General features: G+C 46.6%; 1 protein-coding gene across 5 annotated transcripts in view; it reads left to right on the top strand.

Moving 5' to 3' along the window:
- The window catches only part of grik1a (glutamate receptor, ionotropic, kainate 1a), a 122435-nt gene that overhangs the window by 61390 nt on the left and 40080 nt on the right, over positions 1–20965 (top strand). For 4 of the 5 annotated variants that reach the window (XR_006080664.1, XM_042311154.1, XM_042311152.1 and 1 more), the window contains exons 8-13: positions 1184–1327; positions 13990–14097; positions 14403–14447; positions 19082–19195; positions 19820–20023; positions 20665–20888. Coding sequence is in view for 4 of the 5 variants with exons in the window: in XM_042311154.1 (XP_042167088.1) it covers positions 1184–1327; positions 13990–14097; positions 14403–14447; positions 19082–19195; positions 19820–20023; positions 20665–20888 (839 nt within the window). In the remaining variant the exon portion in view is untranslated. The remainder of the gene's footprint in view (positions 1–1183; positions 1328–13989; positions 14098–14402; positions 14448–19081; positions 19196–19819; positions 20024–20664; positions 20889–20965) is intronic. The other variant, XM_042311153.1, reaches the window with a different exon arrangement.

Here is a 20965-nt window from a genome sequence, read left to right on the forward strand (position 1 = left end):
ATAATTAATGTAACTAACCTAAATAATTAATGTAACTAACGTTAACTAACCTAAATAATGAATGTAACTAACCTTAACTAACCTAAATAATTAATGTAACTAACCTAAATAATTAACGTAATGTAACTAACCTTAACTAACCTAAATAATTAATGTAACTATCCTAAATAATTAATGTAACTAACCTAAATAATTAATGTAACTAACCTTAACTAACCTAAATAATTAATGTAACTATCCTAAATAATTAATGTAACTAACCTAAATAATTAATGTAACTAACCTTAACTAACCTAAATAATTAATGTAACTATCCTAAATAATTAATGTAACTAACCTAAATAATTAATGTTAGTAACCTAAATAATTAATGTAACTAACCTAAATAATGAATGTAACTAACCTTAACTAACCTAAATAATTAATGTAACTAACCTAAATAATTAACGTAATGTAACTAACCTTAACTAACCTAAATAATTAATGTAACTATCCTAAATAATTAATGTAACTAACCTAAATAATTAATGTAACTAACCTTAACTAACCTAAATAATTAATGTAACTATCCTAAATAATTAATGTAACTAACCTAAATAATTAATGTTAGTAACCTAAATAATTAATGTAACTAACCTTAACTATCCTACATCATTAATGTAACTAACCTAAATAATTAATGTAACTAACCTTAACTAACCTAAATAATTAATGTAACTAACCTTAACTAACCTAAATAATTAATGTAACTAACGTTAACTAACCTAAATAATTAATGTAACTAACCTAAATAATTAATATAACTAACCTAAATAATTAATGTAACTAACCTTAACTAACCTAAATAATTAATGTAACTAACATTAACTAACCTAAATAATTAATGTAACTAACCTAAATAATTAATATAACTAACCTAAATAATTAATGTAACTAACCTAAATAATTAATATAACTAACCTAAATAATTAATGTAACTAACTTTAACTAACCTAAATAATTAATGTAACTAACCTTAACTAACCTAAATAATTAATGTAACTAATGTTAACTACCCTAAATAATTAATGTAACTACCCTAAATAATTAATGTAACTATCCTAAATAATTTATGTAACTAACCTTAACTATCCTAAATAATGTAATGTTTTAACCTCTCTCCTCCATGTGTTCCTGGTTCCAGACGGAGGCGGCGTTGATGTATGACGCGGTGTTCATGGTTGCCGTGGCGTCACAGCGAGCCACTCAGATGACGGTCAGCTCCCTGCAGTGTCACCGACACAAACCCTGGCGCTTTGGACCTCGCTTCATGAACCTCTTCAAAGAGGTCCGGAAACATTTTATTTGTCAACAAACAACAACAAAAATGTCATTGTCTTTTGTTTAGAGTGCTCCGTGTGAGCGACAAGCATGTCCGCTTTCTCTTTCCTGATAACATTGAGGCAGACCACACACAGAAAGTAGGCCTACGTGGTCTGTTGCATGAAAAAGTAGGAAAATGCCCGTTTGGCAATGCCTGATTTCTGATTGTCATAACTCACCACGTCCATCACTAATAAGCTGAGCTTCTCAGTAATTTTTTTTCACCAGGCTTCATAGTGAAAGAGCAAAATATGGGAATGGATTGAGAGCTCTGTCTGTCGCTATGGGAATGGAATGAGAGCTCTGTCTGTCGCTATGTTAATGGAATGAGAGCTCTGTCTGTCGCTATGGGAATGGATTGAGAGCTGTCTGTCGCTATGGGAATGGAATGAGAGCTGTCTGTCGCTATGGGAATGGAATGAGAGCTCTGTCTGTCGCTATGGGAATGGAATGAGAGCTCTGTCTGTCGCTATGGGAATGGAATGAGAGCTCTGTCTGTCGCTATGGGAATGGAATGAGAGCTCTGTCTGTCGCTATGGGAATGGAATGAAAGCTCTGTCTGTTGCTATGGGAATGGAATGAGAGCTCTGTCTGTCGCTATGGGAATGGAATGAGAGCTCTGTCTGTCGCTATGGGAATGGAATGAGAGCTCTGTCTGTCGCTATGGGAATGGAATGAGAGCTCTGTCTGTCGCTATGGGAATGGAATGAGAGCTCTGTCTGTCGCTATGGATAGTAAACAGTCATGGTCAAAACATGTTTGTCCATAATAAAGAGCTGCTCTGCCTTCTTAACAACACTATCAACAAGGCAGGTCCTACAGGCTCTAGTTTTGTCGCACCTGGACTCAGTCGTGTGGTCACGTGCCATAAAGAGGCATTTACGAAAATTACAATTGGCTCAGATCAGGGCAGCACAGCTTAAATGTACATGCGGAGCTACTATTGATGGCATGCATGTCAATCTCTCACAGCTCAAAGTGGAGGAGAGATTGACTTCATCACTACTTGTATTTGTAAGAAGTGTTGACATGCTGAATAAACCGAGCTGTCTGTTTAAACTACTAGCTCACCGCTCAGACACCCATGATGACCCCACAAGACATGCCACCAGAGGTCTCTTCACAGTCCCCAAGTCCAGAACAGACTATGGGAGGTGCACAGTACTACATAAAGCCATGACTACATGGAACTCTATTCCACATAACGTAACTGATGCAAGCAGTAGAATCAGATGGAAAAAAATATATAAAATACACCTTACGGAACAGCAGGGACTGTGAAGAGACAAACAGGATAACATGCGCACTCTATGCACACATACACATAGATGTTGTATTGTAGATATGTGATAGTGGAGGAGTGGTATGAGGGAACACACTAAATGTGTGGAACTAATGGGGATCCATAATAAACCCCAGGAAGAGTAGCTGCTGCCTTGACAGGAACTAATGGGGATCCACAATAAACCCCAGGAAGAGTAGTTGCTGCCTTGACAGGAACTAATGGGGATCCATAATAAACCCCAGGAAGAGTAGCTGCTGCCTTGACAGGAACTAATGGGGATCCATAATAAACCCCAGGAAGAGTAGCTGCTGCCTTGACAGGAACTAATGGGGATCCATAATAAACCCCAGGAAGAGTAGCTGCTGCCTTGACAGGAACTAATGGGGATCCATAATAAACCCCAGGAAGAGTAGCTGCTGCCTTGACAGGAACTAATGGGGATCCATAATAAACCCCAGGAAGAGTAGCTGCTGCCTTGGCAGGAACTAATGGGGATCCATAATAAACCCCAGGAAGAGTAGCTGCTACCTTGGCAGGAACTAATGGGGATCCATAATAAACCCCAGGAAGAGTAGCTGCTGCCTTGGTAGGAACTAATGGGGATCCATAATAAACCCCAGGAAGATTAGCTGCTGCCTTGGTAGGAACTAATGGGGATCCATAATAAACCCCAGGAAGATTAGCTGCTGCCTTGGCAGGAACTAATGGGGATCCATAATAAACCCCAGGAAGAGTAGCTGCTGCCTTGGCAGGAACTAATGGGGATCTATAATAAACCCCACGAAGAGTAGCTGCTACCTTGACAGGAACTAATGGGGATCCATAATAAACCCCAGGAAGAGTAGCTGCTACCTTGGCAGGAACTAATGGGGATCCATAATAAACCCCAGGAAGAGTAGCTGCTGCCTTGACAGGAACTAATGGGGATCCATAATAAACCCCAGGAAGAGTAGCTGCTGCCTTGGCAGGAACTAATGGGGATCCGTAATAAACCCCAGGAAGAGTAGCTGCTGCCTTGACAGGAACTAATGGGGATCCATAATAAACCCCAGGAAGAGTAGCTTCTGCCTTGGCAGGAACTAATGGGGATCCATAATAAACCCCAGGAAGAGTAGCTGCTGCCTTGGCAGGAACTAATGGGGATCCATAATAAACCACAGGAAGAGTAGCTGCTGCCTTGGCAGGAACTAATGGGGATCCATAATAAACCCCGGGAAGAGTAGCTGCTGCCTTGACAGGAACTAATGGGGATCCATAATAAACCCCAGGAAGAGTAGCTGCTGCCTTGGCAGGAACTAATGGGGATCCATAATAAACCCCAGGAAGAGTAGCTGCTGCCTTGGTAGGAACTAATAGGGATCCATAATAAACCCCAGGAAGATTAGCTGCTGCCTTGGCAGGAACTAATGGGGATCCATAATAAACCCCAGGAAGAGTAGCTGCTGCCTTGGCAGGAACTAATGGGGATCCATAATAAACCCCAGGAAGAGTAGCTGCTGCCTTGACAGGAACTAATGGGGATCCATAATAAACCCCAGGAAGAGTAGCTGCTGCCTTGGCAGGAACTAATGGGGATCCATAATAAACCCCAGGAAGAGTAGCTGCTGCCTTGGCAGGAACTAATGGGGATCCATAATAAACCTCAGGAAGAGTAGCTGCTGCCTTGATCCTTAATAAATATAAGATAACAGGGTTTCGACCTGACTGCACTTCGGCATTGTACTCAACTTGATGAGGAAAATATTCTTCACTTATGAATCAACCATTCTGCATGTTTGGGATGCTCTGGATCGAGGTGTACGACAGTGTGTTCCAGTTCCCGCCAATATGCAGCACAGCCATTGAAGAGGAGTGGGACAACATTCCACAGGCCACAATCAACAGCCTGATCAACTCTATTTGAAGGAGATGTGTCACACTGCATGAGGCAAATGGTGGTCACACCTTGTGTGTGTGTGTGTGTGTGTGTGTGTGTGTGTGTGTGTGTGTGTGTGTGTGTGTGTGTGTGTGTGTGTGTGTGTGTGTGTGTGTGTGTGTCATTGTATTAAGTGGTCCAACTTATTATATTTTGTAATAAATCATTTACATTTTCTAGAATGCAAAAAAAAAAACGCCAAAAAGAAGTATGTAACATGATGAACAGGAAGGGCAATTGCGATCACGGGTGGCCAATATGATCTATCTGAAAGCCACGCCCCCTAATAAATCACGCCTTCTGAAAATAACCTAAGGATTAGATTAGATTAGATGCTTGGTTAACCCAGCATGATGGTTAAATTAACCGAACTGATGGTTCAATTAATCCCATGTTATACACGCAACCCAATTTGGTTCTGTCAAAGGAACTTAGCGTGTGTTCTGTCCAATATTTACCCAAATAACCCATATTGTATACAGTTAGCACATTGGTGTGAATCAGGCTTTAGGTGTGTCATGAAGAATCATTCGTTACAACAGAGATACAAATCCTGTCCCTTTGTGAGTTTATTCAAAGATGAGAGTCCTGAATCCTGGCCTAAATATAAATCACATTTCTATTTTGTAGAGCTGTCAAGCTTTTCTTTTTGAGATGTTAATTTAAAAATACCACTTTTCAGAAACACCTCTAAAGGCTACGTTCTGAAGTGCCTTTATTCTACATTTCTTCTCCCATCTCAACAGTTTACCATCTCAACCTCCCAAGAAATATGGATTTATGCGTTTAAAAATATATATATTCCCCGCCTGCCTGCATACTAACAGAAATGAGTCCTTTGATGCACGAGGAGCGCTCTGATCTTTTAAGTCTTAAATCCACTTGTGATGATTTGCCTGGAACGGAGAGAGCGGAGGACAGAGTGGATAGAGGGGGTGGGGATAGTATGTGTCCAGCCCTCCAAAAGCCTCTCTTTTTTGATTTATTATTATTTATTTTATTTAAGTTACAGTGACGGCCTCCCCCAGCCAATCCCGGACGACACTGGGACAATTGTGCGCCACCCTATGGGACTCACAATCACGGCCGGTTGTGATACAGCCTGGAATCAAACCAGGGTCTGTAGTGCCAACTCTAGCACTGAAATGCAGTGCCTTAGACCGCTGTGCCACTTGGGAGCTCCTGTCTGTCTGTCTCTCTGTGTCTCTGTGTCTCTGTCTCTCTGTCTCTGTGTGTGTCTGTCTGTCTCTCTGTCTCTCTGTCTGTCTGTCTCTCTGTGTCTCTGTCTCTTTGTCTGTCTGTCTGTCTGTCTGTCTGTCTGTCTGTCTGTCTGTCTGTCTGTCTGTCTGTCTGTCTGTCTATCTGTCTCTCTGTCTCTCTGTCTGTCTCTCTGTCTCTCTGTCTATCTGTCTCTCTGTGTCTCTGTCTCTCTGTGTCTCTGTCTCTCTGTCTGTCTGTCTGTCTCTCTGTGTCTCTGTGTCTCTGTGTCTCTGTCTGTCTCTCTGTGTCTCTGTGTCTCTGTCTCTCTGTCTCTGTGTGTCTCTGTCTGTCTCTCTGTCTCTCTGTCTGTCTGTCTCTCTGTGTCTCTGTCTCTTTGTCTGTCTGTCTGTCTGTCTGTCTGTCTGTCTCTCTGTCTCTCTGTGTCTCTGTCTCTCTGTCTGTCTCTCTGTCTCTCTGTCTATCTGTCTCTCTGTCTCTCTGTCTCTCTGTCTCTCTGTGTCTCTGTCTCTCTGTCTGTGTCTCTGTGTCTCTGTGTCTCTGTCTGTCTCTCTGTCTCTCTGTGTCTCTGTCTGTCTGTCTGTCTGTCTGTCTGTCTGTCTGTCTGTCTGTCTGTCTGTCTGTCTGTCTGTCTGTCTGTCTGTCTGTCTCTGTCTCTCTGTGTCTCTGTGTCTCTGTCTCTCTGTCTGTCTGTCTGTCTGTCTGTCTCTCTGTCTCTCTGTCTGTCTCTCTCTCTCTCTCTCTCTGTGTCTCTGTCTCTCTCAAAAAATATCCCCTGGTCGTCCCTGCATACCCTCAGTATACAGAACCAGTCAAAACTCATTCAAGGGTTTTTCTTTATCTTTCCTACATTGTAGAATAAAAGTGAAGACATCAAAACTGTAAAATAGCACATATGGAATCATGTAGTAACACTGACTCACTCACTGTGTGAATTAATGATTTTTGAATTACTTTCCTTGTCCTCCATACATACATCTGTAAGATCCAATTTAATCATTTCAATTTCAAACACAGATTCAACTTCAAAGACCAGGGAGCTTTTCCCTTCTTTTTTTTTAAAGCCTCACGAAGAAGGGCAGTGATTGGTTAACGATAACGAATCAGACATTGTATAGGTATCTTTTTAAGCAGCAGCTATGGAGTTCTAATGTCTGTGAGAAAACTGTTATGTTTTCGCCAGACATAATGGGACCAATGTCGTCCAAAAAAAAAAAAAGTTGACTCATTGGATGATTCATCAAGACTATTTGAAGAGACTTTTTTGAACGGTTCCAAAACTACAAAAAAAAAAACATTTTTACAGTAAGAACCTCATACCAACGGTGGTGGTAGTGTGATAGTTTACTGCCTCAGGACCTGGATGCCTTAATAGAAGGAACCATGAATTCTGCTCTGTATCAGAGGATTCTACAGGAGAATGTCAGGCACACCTGTCTGTGAGCGGAAGCTGAGAAGCGTAGGTGACAATTATCCTCAAAACACACAATCAAGTCTGACACGAAGGTCTGATTTCATGACTACTGAAACAACACCCGGTTGGTATTATGCTCACTTCAATGCAAGCAACAATGAAGCATGCATGAGAGCACCAGCTGTTCCGGACGACTATGTGATCAACGCTCTCCGATGTGAGCAAGACCATTATAAACATTCAGAAAGCCACGGGGCCAGACGGATTACCAGGACTTGTACTCAAAGTATGTGCTGACCAACTGGCAAGTGTCTTCACTGACATTTTCAACCTCTCCCTGGCCGAGCCTGTAATACCAACATGTTTTAAACAGATCACCATAGTATCATCCCTGTGCCAAAGAATGGGAAGGTAACCTGCCTAAATGACTACCGCCCCGTCACGTCCGTAGCTATGAAGTGCTTTAAAAGGCTGGTCATGGCTCACATCAACACCATTATCCCAGAAACCCTAGTCCCACTCCAATTTGCATACCGCACAAACAGATCCACAGATGATGCAATCTCTATCGCACTCCACAGTTCCCTTTCCCACCTGGACAAAAAGAACACCTGTTCATTGACCACAGCTCAGCGTTCAACACCGTAGTGCCCTCAAAGCTCATCACTAAGATAAGGACCTTGGGACTAAATACCTCCCTCTGCAACTGGATCCTGGACTTTTTAATGGGCCGCCCCCCAGGTGGTAAGGATAGTCATCAACACATCTGCCATGGTGATCATCAACACAGGGGCCCCTCAGGGATGTGTGCTTAGTCCCCTCCTGTTTACCCTGTTCACCCACAACTGCGTGGCCAGGCACGACTCCAACACCATCATTAAGTTTGCTTACGACACAACAGTGGTAGGCCTGATGACCGACAACAACGATGAGACAGCCTATAGGGAGGAGGTCAGAGACTTGGCTGTGTGGTGTCAGGATAACAACCTCTCCCTCAATGTGAGCAAGACAAAGGAGCTGATCGGGGGACTACAGGAAAAGGCAGGCCGAACAGGCCCCCATTAATATCGATGGGATTGAAGTGGAGCGGGTCGAGAGTTTCAAGTTCCTTGGTGTCCACATCACAAAACAAACTATCATGGTCCAATCACACCAAGACAGTCATGAAGAGGGCACGACAACCCACCCACCCTCCCCTTAGGAGACTGAAAAGATTTGGCCTCCACATTGACTCTGTACCGTAACACCCTGTATATAGCCTCCACATTGACTCTGTACCGTAACACCCTGTATATAGCCTCCACATTGACTCTGTACCATAACACCCTGTATATAGCCTCCACATTGACTCTGTACCGTAACACCCTGTATATAGCCTCCACATTAACTCTGTACCGGTACCCCCTGTATATAGCCTCCACATTGACTCTGTACCGTAACACCCTGTATATAGCCTCCACATTGACTCTGTACCGGTACCCCCTGTATATAGCCTCCAAATTGACTCTGTACCGGTACACCCTGTATATAGCCTCCACATTGACTCTGTACCGGTACCCCCTGTATATAGCCTCCAAATTGACTCTGTACCGATACACCCTGTATATAGCCTCCACATTGACTCTGTACCGGTACACCCTGTATATAGCCTCCACACAGCCGTATATATCCCCCCCCAAGCAGACACATCGATGGCTCTGAACGAACTTTATTTAACTCTCTGCAAACTGGAAACGATTTATCCGGAGGCTGCATTCATTGTAGCTGGGGATTTTAACAAGGCTAATCTGAAAACAAGACTCCCTAAATTTTATCAGCATATCTATTGCGCAACCAGGGGTGGAAAGACCCTGGATCATTGTTACTCTAACTTCCGCGACGCATATAAGGCCCTGCCCCGCCCCCTTTCGGAAAAGCTGACCACGACTCCATTTTGTTGATCCCTGCCTACAGACAGAAACTAAAACAAGAGGCTCCCACGCTGAGGTCTGTCCAACGCTGGTCCGACCAAGCTGACTCCACACTCCAAGACTGCTTCCATCACGTGGACTGGGAGATGTTTCGTATTGCGTCAGATAACAATATTGACGAATACGCTGATTCGGTGTGCGAGTTCATTAGAACCTGCGTTGAAGATGTCGTTCCCATAGCAACGATTAAAACATTCCCTAACCAGAAACCGTGGATTGATGGCAGCATTCGTGTGAAACTGAAAGCGCGAACCACTGCTTTTAATCAGGGCAAGGTGTCTGGTAACATGACCGAATACAAACAGTGCAGCTATTCCCTCCGCAAGGCTATCAAACAAGCTAAGTGCCAGTACAGAGACAAAGTAAAATCTCAATTCAACGGCTCAGACACAAGAGGCATGTGGCAGGGTCTACAGTCAATCACGGACTACAGGAAGAAATCCAGCCCAGTCACGGACCAGGATGTCTTGCTCCCAGGCAGACTAAATTACTTTTTTGCCCGCTTTGAGGACAATACAGTGCCACTGACACGGCCTGCAACGAAAACATGCGGTCTCTCCTTCACTGCAGCCGAGGTGAGTAAGACATTTAAACGTGTTAACCCTCGCAGGGCTGCAGGCCCAGACGGCATCCCCAGCCGCGCCCTCAGAGCATGCGCAGACCAGCTGGCCGGTGTGTTTACGGACATATTCAATCAATCCCTATACCAGTCTGCTGTTCCCACATGCTTCAAGAGGGCCACCATTGTTCCTGTTCCCAAGAAGGCTAAGGTAACTGAGCTAAACGACTACCGCCCCGTAGCACTCACATCCGTCATCATGAAGTGCTTTGAGAGACTAGTCAAGGACCATATCACCTCCACCCTACCTGACACCCTAGACCCACTCCAATTTGCTTACCGCCCAAATAGGTCCACAGACGATGCAATCTCAACCACACTGCACACTGCCCTAACCCATCTGGACAAGAGGAATACCTATGTGAGAATGCTGTTCATTGACTACAGCTCGGCATTCAACACCATAGTACCCTCCAAGCTCGTCATCAAGCTCGAGACCCTGGGTCTCGACCCCGCCCTGTGCAACTGGGTACTGGACTTCCTGACGGGCCGCCCCAGGTGGTGAGGGTAGGCAACAACATCTCCTCCCCGCTGATCCTCAACACTGGGGCCCCACAAGGGTGCGTTCTGAGCCCTCTCCTGTACTCCCTGTTCACCCACGACTGCGTGGCCACGCACGCCTCCAACTCAATCATCAAGTTTGCGGACGACACAACAGTGGTAGGCTTGATTACCAACAACGACGAGACGGCCTACAGGGAGGAGATGAGGGCCCTCGGAGTGTGGTGTCAGGAAAATAACCTCACACTCAACGTCAACAAAACTAAGGAGATGATTGTGGACTTCAGGAAACAGCAGAGGGAACACCCCCCCATCCACATCGATGGAACAGTAGTGGAGAGGGTAGCAAGTTTTAAGTTCCTCGGCATACACATCACAGACAAACTGAATTGGTCCACTCACACAGACAGCATCGTGAAGAAGGCGCAGCAGCGCCTCTTCAACCTCAGGAGGCTGAAGAAATTCGGCTTGTCACCAAAAGCACTCACAAACTTCTACAGATGCACAATCGAGAGCATCCTGGCGGGCTGTATCACCGCCTGGTATGGCAACTGCACCGCCCTCAACCGTAAGGCTCTCAGAGGGTAGTGAGGTCTGCACAACGCATCACCGGGGGCAAACTACCTGCCCTCCAGGACACCTACACCACCCGATGCTACAGGAAGGCCATAAAGATCATCAAGGACATCAACCACCCGAGCCACTGCCTGTTCACCCCGCTGTCATCCAGAAGGCGAGGTCAGTACAGGTGCATCAAAGCTGGGACCGAGAGACTGAAAAACAGCTTCTATCTCAAGGCCATCAGACTGTTAAACAGCCACCACTAACATTGAGTGGCTGCTGCCAACACACTGTCAATGACACTGACTCAACTCCAGCCACTTTAATAATGGGAATTGATGGGAAATTATGTAAATATATCACTAGCCACTTTAAACAATGCTACCTTATATAATGTTACTTACCCTACATTATTCATCTCATATGCATACGTATATACTGTACTCTATATCATCGACTGCATCCTTATGTAATACATGTATCACTAGCCACTTTAACTATGCCACTTGGTTTACATACTCATCTCATATGTATATACTGTACTCGATATCATCTACTGTATCTTGCCTATGCTGCTCTGTACTATCACTCATTCATATATCCTTATGTACATATTCTTTATCCCCTTACACTGTGTATAAGACAGTAGTTTTTTTGGAATTGTTAGTTAGATTACTTGTTCGTTATTACTGCATTGCTAACCATGTGTATGTGACAAATAAAATTTGATTTGATTTGACATTGACTCTTTACCGTAATACCCTGTATATAGTCTCCACATTGACTCTGTACCGTAATACCCTGTATATAGCCTCCACATTGACTCTGTACTGGTACCCCCTATATATAGCTTCCACATTGACTCTGTACCGGTACCCCTGTATATAGCCTCCACATTGACTCTGTACCGTAATACCCTGTATATAGCATCCACATGGACTCTGTACCGTAACACCCTGTATATAGCCTCCACATTGACTCTGTACCGGTACCCCCTGTATATAGCCTCCACATTGACTCTGTACCGTAATACCCTGTATATAGCCTCCACATGGACTCTGTACCGTAACAGCCTGTATATAGCCTCCACATTGACTCTGTACTGGTAGTCCCTGTACATAGCGTCCACATTGACTCTGTACCGTAATACCCTGTATATAGCCTCCACATTGACTCTGTACCGGTACCCCCCTGTATATAGCCTCCACATTGACTCTGTACCGGTACCCCCTGTATATAGCCTCCACATTGACTCTGTACCGGTACACCCTGTATATAGCCTCCACATTGACTCTGTACCGGTACCCCCTGTATATAGCCTCCACATTGACTCTGTACCGTAACACCCTGTATATAGCCTCCACATTGACTCTGTACCGTAACACCCTGTATATAGCCTCCACATTGACTCTGTACCGTAACACCCTGTATATAGTCTCCACATTGACTCTGTACCGTAACACCCTGTATATAACCTCCACATTGACTCTGTACCGTAACACCCTGTATATAGCCTCCACATTGACTCTGTACCGTAACACCCTGTATATAGTCTCCCCTGTACATTGACTCTGTACCGTAACACCCTGTATATAACCTCCACATTGACTCTGTACCGTAACACCCTGTATATAGCCTCCACATTGACTCTGTACCGTAACCCCTGTATATAACCTCCACATTGACTCTGTACTGGTACCCCCTGTATATAGCCTCCACATTGACTCTGTACCGGTACCCCCTGTATATAGCCTCCACATTGACTCTGTACCGGTACACCCTGTATATAGCCTCCACATTGACTCTGTACCGGTACACCCTGTATATAGCCTCCACATTAACTCTGTACCGGTACCCCCTGTATATAGCCTCCACATTGACTCTGTACCGGTACCCCCTGTATATAGCCTCCACATTGACTCTGTACCGGTACCCCCTGTATATAACCTCCACATTTACTCTGTACCAGTACCCCCTGTATATAACCTCCACATTGACTCTGTACCGGTACCCCCTGTATATAGCCTCCACACTGACTCTGTACCGGTACCCCCTGTATATAGCCTCCACACTGACTCTGTACCGGTACCCCCTGTATATAGCCTCCACACTGACTCTGTACCGGTACCCCCTGTATATAGCCTCCACACTGACTCTGTACCGGTACCCCCTGTATATAGCCTCCACACTGACTCTGTACCGGTACCCCCTGTATATAGCTTCCACATTGACTCTGTACCGGTACCCCCTGTATATAGCTTCCACATTGACTCTGTACTGGTACCCCCCCTCCACATTGACTCTGTATACATTGACTCTGTACCGGTACCCCCTAGCCTCCACATTGACTCTGTACCGGTACCCCCTGTCTGTATATAGCCTCCACATTGACTCTGTACCGGTACCCCCTGTATATAGCCTCCACATTGACTCTGTACCGGTACCCCACATTGACTTGTATATAGCCTCCACATTGACTCTGTACCGGTACCCCCTGTATATAGCCTCCACATTGACTCTGTACCGGTACCCCCTGTATATAGCCTTGTTATTGTTACGTACATTTCTTGTTTTAAAAAAAAAATATTTTCTTAACTCTATTTCATGAACTGCATTGTTGGTTAAGGTCAATAAGAATTTCACGGTAAAGGTCTACATCTGTTGTCATCGGCACATGTGACTAATAAAGTTTGATTTGATTTTGATTTAATTTACCATCACAGCCACCTAATCATCACTTCCAATTGGCTCATCCCTCCCCCCTCTCCTCTATAACTATTTCACAGGTCATTACAGTAAATGAGAATGTGTTCTCAGTCAACTTACCTCTTAAAAGGTTAAATAATAAATAAAATACAGGGAGAAAGTCTCGCTCTTTCTCCCCTATCTCTGTCACTCTCTCTCTCTCCACCTCTATCGCTCTTTCTCATCCCTCTCTCTCTCATCCCTCTCTCTCATCCCTCTCTCTCTCCACCTCTATCGCTCTCTCACATCCCTCTCTCTCTCATCCCTCTCTCTCTCTTATCCCTCTCTGTCTCATCCCCCTCTCTCTCATCCCTCTCTCTCCACCTCTATCGCTCTCTCTCTCATCCCTCTCTCTCTCATCCCTCTCTCTCTCATCCCTCTCTCTCCTCTCCTCCGCAGGCCCAGTGGGATGGTCTGACAGGTCATATAGTCCTCAATAAGACAGATGGGCTGAGGAGAGACTTCGACTTGGACATCATCAGTCTGAAGGAAGATGGCACGGCCAGGGTGAGTACAGACCACAGGGGTTGTTTGGTCGGTGGGTGGGTGGGTGGGGGCGTGATAGCAATAACAACCCAGGCTTTCCTTCTCCAGAGCTTGACCGTTCCATAGAGAGTAATTGTTGAGATGTGTGTGTGTGTGTGTGTGCCTCTGTTACACAACCATTGGTTTGGGTAATTCAGGTTATTTCCTCATCAACGACCATCATATAAAGTGCACAGAGTGCCCAGTGCACAGAGGAGCGCCATGGAGAGGATGTCTCTACTGGTTAACTGCTTGTTTTCTCCTCTCTGCCTCTCTTCTCATAAAAGGGCTTTGTAGAAGGCTCCAGTCGTCTCACTAAAAGGTGGAGCAAGGTTTGTCTTTCTATAAGTACGTAACCTTGTGATGTGCCTCCTCTTTACTCTACCGATGAACAGTTCCTGACCTTTACCCTTTGACCCTTTACTCCCTCCTAACAGTCCTTTATGTTGGTCTGTTTCCTAGTTATTCTGAAACTACCCGTGGAATATCCTCTATCACAACTTCGATGTGTCGATGTTTGTATTGTATTTGGGTCCTATTTCGCTCTCTCCACCATCCCTCTCTCTCTCTCTCTCTCTACCATCTCTCTCCCATCCCTCTCTCTCTCTCTCTCTACCATCTCTCTCCCATCTCTCTCTCTCCCCCATCTCTCTCTCTCCCATCTCTCTCTCCTCCCCCATCTCTCTCTCCCATCTCTCTCTCTCTCTCCCCATCTCCTCTCTCCCATCCCCCTCTCCCATCTCTCCCCCATCTCTCTCTCTCCCCCATCTCCCTCCCATCTCTCTCTCTCTCCCCCATCTCTCTCTCTCTCCCCATCTCTCTCTCTCCATCTCCCCTCTCCCCTCTCTCTCTCTCCCCCATCTCTCTCTCTCTCCTCCCATCTCTCTCTCCCCCATCTCTCTCTCTCCCCATCTCTCTCTCTCCCCATCTCTCTCTCTCCCCTGCATCTCTCTCTCCCCCCCTCATCTCTCTCTCTCTCCCCTCATCTCTCTCTCTCTCCCCCTCATCTCTCCTTCCCCATCTCTCTCTCTCCCCATCTCTCTCTCCCCCTCATCTCTCTCTCTCCCCCTCATCTCTCCTTCCCCCATCTCTCTCCTCCCCATCTCTCTCCTCCCCCATCTCTCTCTCTCTCTCCCCCTCATCTCTCTCCCCCCTCATCTCTCCTTCCCCATCTCTCTCTCTCCCATCTCTCTCTCCCCATCTCTCTCTCTCCCATCTCTCTCCCCCATCTCTCTCCCCCATCTCTCTCCCCCCCATCTCTCTCTCTCCCCATCTCTCTCCCCCATCTCTCTCTGTCCCATCTCTCTCCCCCATCTCTCTCTCTCCCCCATCTCTCTCTCCCCCATCTCTCTCTCCCCCATCTCTATCTCTCCTTCCCCATCTCTCTCTCCCCATCTCTCGCTCTCTCCTCCCATCTCTCTCTCTCTCTCTCTCCTCCCCCTCTCTCTCTCCCCCATCTCTCTTTCGCTCCTGCATATCTCTCTCTCCCCTCATCTCTCTCTCTCTCCCCCATCTCTCTCTCCCCATCTCATCTCTCTCCCCCCTCATCTCTCCTTCCCCCATCTCTCTCTCTCTCCCCATCTCTCTCTCCCCCTCATCTCTATCTCTCTCCCCCCCATCTCTCCTTCCCCATCTCTCTCTCCCCCCATCTCTCTCTCCCCATCTCTCCCCATCTCTCTCCCCATCTCTCTCCCCTCATCTCTCCTTCCCCCATCTCTCTCTCTCCCATCTCTCTCTCTCCCATCTCTCTCTCTCCCATCTCTCTCCCATCTCTCTCCCCCATCTCTCTCTCTCCCCCATCTCTCTCCCCCCCATCTCTCTCCCCCATCTCTCTCCCCCATCTCTCTCTCTCCCCCATCTCTCTCTCCCCCATCTCTCTCTCTCCCCCATCTCTCTCTCCCCCATCTCTCTCTCTCCCCATCTCTCTCCCCCATCTCTCTCTCCCCCCATCTCTCTCTCCCCCCTCTCTCTCTCTCTCTCTCTCCCCCATCTCTTTCTCCTCCCCCATCTCTCTCTCCTTCCCCCATCTCTCTCCCCCTCTCTCTCTCTCTCTTCCCCCATCTCTCTCTCTATCTCCCTTTGTGCTGTCTTTCTCTTGATACAGTATGACAGGCTTTACATAAGTCTGCTGGGTGTGTGATGGTTATGTTATGGTACTGAGAGAGAGAGAGAGAGAGAGAGAGAGAGAGAGAGAGAGAGAGAGAGAGATTGTTTTTATAGTGCGGCCATTTATTGTTGTTGAGCTGCTCTGAGGGGGGAGATAAATTCAAATGGTGTTGTGGGACAAAGTGGATGTCTTTCAGAGTGTGATTTCTTCATCTAATAGGCAGTCAGTCCTTCAGAAAAGCACCTAGATGGAATCAGAGTCTATAGAAAGAAAAGGTTCCACAATGAACTCAAATACACCTTTCACACTATTGAGCTGAGTTGCAGGACTACTCTTCACCTCTAACCCACCTCTACGACCCCCCTTTGACCCTCTACAACCCTCCTCTGACCCTCTACGACCCCCCTCTGACCCTCTACACCCCCCTTTGACCCTCTACGACCCCCTCTGACCCTCTACAACCCCCTCTGACCCTCTACGACCCCCTCTGACCCTCTACGACCCCCTTTGACCCTCTACGACCCCCTCTGACCCTCTGCAAGTCCCCTCTGACCCTGTCTGTCTGTCTGACCCAATGATTCTGACCCTCTCTCTATAGCTGACCCTCTATGACCCCCCTCTGACCCTCTACGACCCTCTATACCCCCCCTCTGACCCTAATACCCCCTGACCCTCTAACTGTTCTAACCCTATGGGAGTAGCAGACCCTCTAGACCCCTCTGACCCTCTACGACCCCCAGTCCTCAAGACCTGATCTGACCCTCACGAGTTTCTGACCCTCTAACCCCCTCTGAATCACTAATCTGACTCTCAGTTTACAATGCAATGACCCTTAAATCTGCTGTGTTTGCTGACCCTGGGGGGGACCCCACTCTGACCCTCAGGCCATGGAGGACTGTCTGACCCTCTACGACCCCCCCTCTGACCCTCTACGACCCCCTCTGACCCTCTAGACCCCCTCTGACCCTCTAGACCCCCTCTGACCCTCTAATCATTTTTACCCTCTAGGACTGTGACCCTCTAACCCCCTCTGACCCTCTAAACCCCCTCTCTGACCCTCTACGACCCCCTCTGACCCTCTACGACCCTCCTCTGACCCTCTACGACCCCCTGACCCTCTACGACCCCCCTCTTACCCTCTGCAAGTCTGTCTGTCTGTCTGTCTGTCTGGCTCAATGATTCATCTAAATCTCTCTATAGCTGAGAGTTGAGCTAAATCTACGTAACTATACTCTATAATACTTCTTACCTCTAACCGTTTAACATTGTGGGAGTAGCAGCTAGGATCCTAGACCAGGGCCGGACATCTCCAGTCCTCAAGAGGCCTGATTGGAGTCACAGTTTTGCCCCAGCTAACACACCTGACTCCAGTAATCACCTAATCATGATCTTCAGTTTACAATGCAATAATTTTAAATCTGCTGTGTTTGCTGGGGATGGGGGGGCCATAGGGCTCTGGTCAATCAGGCCATGGAGGACTGGAGTTGCCCACCCCTGATCTAGACCATGGAGAATCTCCAGTCACAAATCATTTTTATTCCAGGACTGTAGGGTTAATCTGTGTCCGGGGAAACCGTCCCCGTCAATCTGATGAACGATCCTTTATTACTTGTGCCCCTTCCCTTCCCATGCTGCTGTGAGTTGGGCTCTGTGGTGTAACCCAATAGGACATTGGTAATTGGATAATCTACGTGGATCTATTTGAGTCCCCAATAGCACCCTATTCCCTATGAACCCTGGTCTAAAGTAGTGCACTATATAGGGAATAGGGTGCCATAGGGCTCTGGTCTAAAGTAGTGCACTACATAGGGAATAGGGTGGCATAGGGCTCTGGTCTAAAGTAGTGCACTACATAGGGAATAGGGTGCCATAGGGCTCTGGTCTAAAGTAGTGCACTATATAGGGAATAGGGTGCCATAGGGCTCTGGTCTAAAGTAGTGCACTATATAGGGAATAGGGTGCCATAGGACTCTGGTCTAAAGTAGTGCACTATATAGGGAATAGGGTGCCATAGGGCTCTGGTCTAAAGTAGTGCACTATATAGGGAATAGGGTGCCATAGGGCTCTGGTCTAAAGTAGTGCACTATATAGGGAATAGGGTGCCATAGGGCTCTGGTCTAAAGTAGTGCACTATATAGGGAATAGGGTGCCATATGGCTCTGGTCTAAAGTAGTGCACTATATAGGGAATAGGGTGTCATAGGGCTCTGGTCTAAAGTAGTGCACTATATAGGGAATAGGGTGCCATAGGGCTCTGGTCTAAAGTAGTGCACTATATAGGGAATAGGGTGCCATAGGGCTCTGGTCTAAAGTAGTGCACTATATAGGGAATAGGGTTCCATAGAGCTCTGGTCTAAAGTAGTGCACTATATAGGGAATAGGGTGCCATAGGGCTCTGGTCTAAAGTAGTGCACTATATAGGGAATAGGGTGCCATAGGGCTCTGGTCTAAAGTAGTGCACTATATAGGGAATAGGGTGGCATAGGGCTCTGGTCTAAAGTAGTACACTATATAGGGAATAGGGTGCCATAGGGCTCTGGTCTAAAGTAGTGCACTACATAGGGAATAGGGTGCTATAGGGCTCGGGTCTAAAGTAGTGCACTATATAGGGAATAGGGTGCCATAGGGCTCTGGTCTAAAGTAGTGCACTATATATAGGGAATAGGGTGCCATAGGGCTCTGGTCTAAAGTAGTGGACTATATATAGGGGATAGGGTGCCATAGGGCTCTGGTCTAAAGTAGTGCACTATATAGGGAATAGGGTGCCATAGGGCTCTGGTCTAAAGTACTTAATGTTAAGTTAATGTTAAGTACTTAATGTTACTAATGTTATAATGTTATGTTATGTTTTTTTATTCAGATTGCGGTGTGGAACTCCTACACAGGTTTGAACCTTACAGAGACCAACAGGGATAAAACCAACAATGTGACAGACTCTATGGCCAACAGGACACTGATCGTTACTACTATATTGGTGAGAGGGGGAAGAGGAGAGGAGAGGAGAGGAGAGTTGAGGAGAGGAGGAGAGGAGAGGGGGAAGAGAGAAGGAGAGGAGAGGAGGAGAGGTGAGGGGAGGGGGGGAGAGGAGAGGGGGAAGAGGGGAGGAGAGAGGGAGAGGAGAGGAGAGGAGAGGAGAGGAGAGGAGAGGAGAGGAGAGGGAGAGGAGAGGAGAGGAGAGGAGAGGAGGGAGAGGAGAGGAGAGGAGAGGAGAGGGGAAGAAGGGGGGGAGAGGGAGAGGAGAGGGGGGAAGAGGAGAGAAGAGGAGAGGGGGAAGAGGGGAGGAGAGGTGAGGAGAGGTGAGGGGGAAGAGGAGAGGAGAGGGGGGGGGAGGCAAGGTGAGGGGGAAGAGGGGAGGAAAGAGAGGAAAGAGAGGAGGAGAGGGGGAAGAGGGGAGGAGAGGTGAGGAGAGGTGAGGGGGAAGAGGAGAGGAGAGGAGAAGGGGAGGGCAAGGTGAGGGGGAAGAGGGGAGGAGAGGAAGTGTAGAGGAGAGAATAAGGAAGGAGGGAGGATGATCTTTATTACTGTACTGGTGAAAGGGGCAGATATTACGAAACAATATTGTTTTAAAAAGTGCCTATGCTGCCATTATTCATTACAGGAAAACCCTTATGTGATGTTTAAGAAGTCAGACAGGGAGCTGTCTGGTAACGACCGGTTCGAGGGCTACTGCCTGGACCTGCTGAAGGAGCTGTCCAACATCCTGGGGTTCACCTACGAGGTCAAACTGGTGTCTGATGGGAAGTATGGTGCACAAAACGATAAGGGGGAATGGAACGGCATGGTCCGAGAGCTCATCGACCACGTGAGTTGTCGATGAGCTTATTCATGCTGTACCAGTGTAGCCCATGTGGAATGAATGACTAGTTAGTTCGCTGTAGAATCATCGCTCTAGAGGAATCCATCACTCTAGAGGAATCCATTACTCTAGAGGAATCATTTACTCTCGAGGAATCCATCACTCTAGAGGAATCCATCACTCTAGAGGAATCCATCACTCTAGAGGAATCCATCACTCTAGAGGAATCCATCACTCTAGAGGAATCCATCACTCTAGAGGAATCCATCATTCTACTAGAATCCATCACTCTAGAGGAATCCATCACTCTAGTGGAATCCGTCATTCTACTGGAATCCATCACTAGTGGAATCCATCACTCTAGTAGAATCCATCATTCTAGAGGAATCCATCACTCTAGTAGAATCCATCACTCTAGAGGAATCCATCACTCTAGAGGAATCCATCACTCTAGTGGAATCCATCACTCTAGAGGAATCCATCACTCTAGTGGAATCCATCACTCTAGAGAATCCATCGTGGATTGAAGTGATGTCACCCGCTCGGAGACCTAAAAGTAGTTAATTCCAAAGCCAACCTAAACTGAGGTGAAATTAAAATGTAATTAAAATACCTCTCTGACCATCACCCCTTCCCTCTCCTCTCAGATAGCTGATCTGGCAGTAGCCCCTCTGACCATCACATATGTGAGGGAGAAGGTGATAGACTTCTCTAAGCCCTTCATGACTCTGGGAATCAGTATCCTGTACAGGAAACCCAACGGCACCAATCCTGGAGTGTTCTCCTTCCTCAACCCCCTGTCGCCTGACATCTGGATGTACGTACTACTGGCCTGCACTGGAGTGAGCTGTGTCCTGTTTGTCATCGCCAGGTAAGTGATTAGGGTAAAGGGTTTTAGGGGCGAGGGTGTAGGGTGCTGCTAGCATGTAGGGGTTAGTTAGGGATTCA

This window comes from Oncorhynchus tshawytscha, linkage group LG33, assembly GCF_018296145.1.
Source record: "Oncorhynchus tshawytscha isolate Ot180627B linkage group LG33, Otsh_v2.0, whole genome shotgun sequence".
Taxonomy (NCBI): Eukaryota; Metazoa; Chordata; class Actinopteri; order Salmoniformes; family Salmonidae; genus Oncorhynchus; species Oncorhynchus tshawytscha.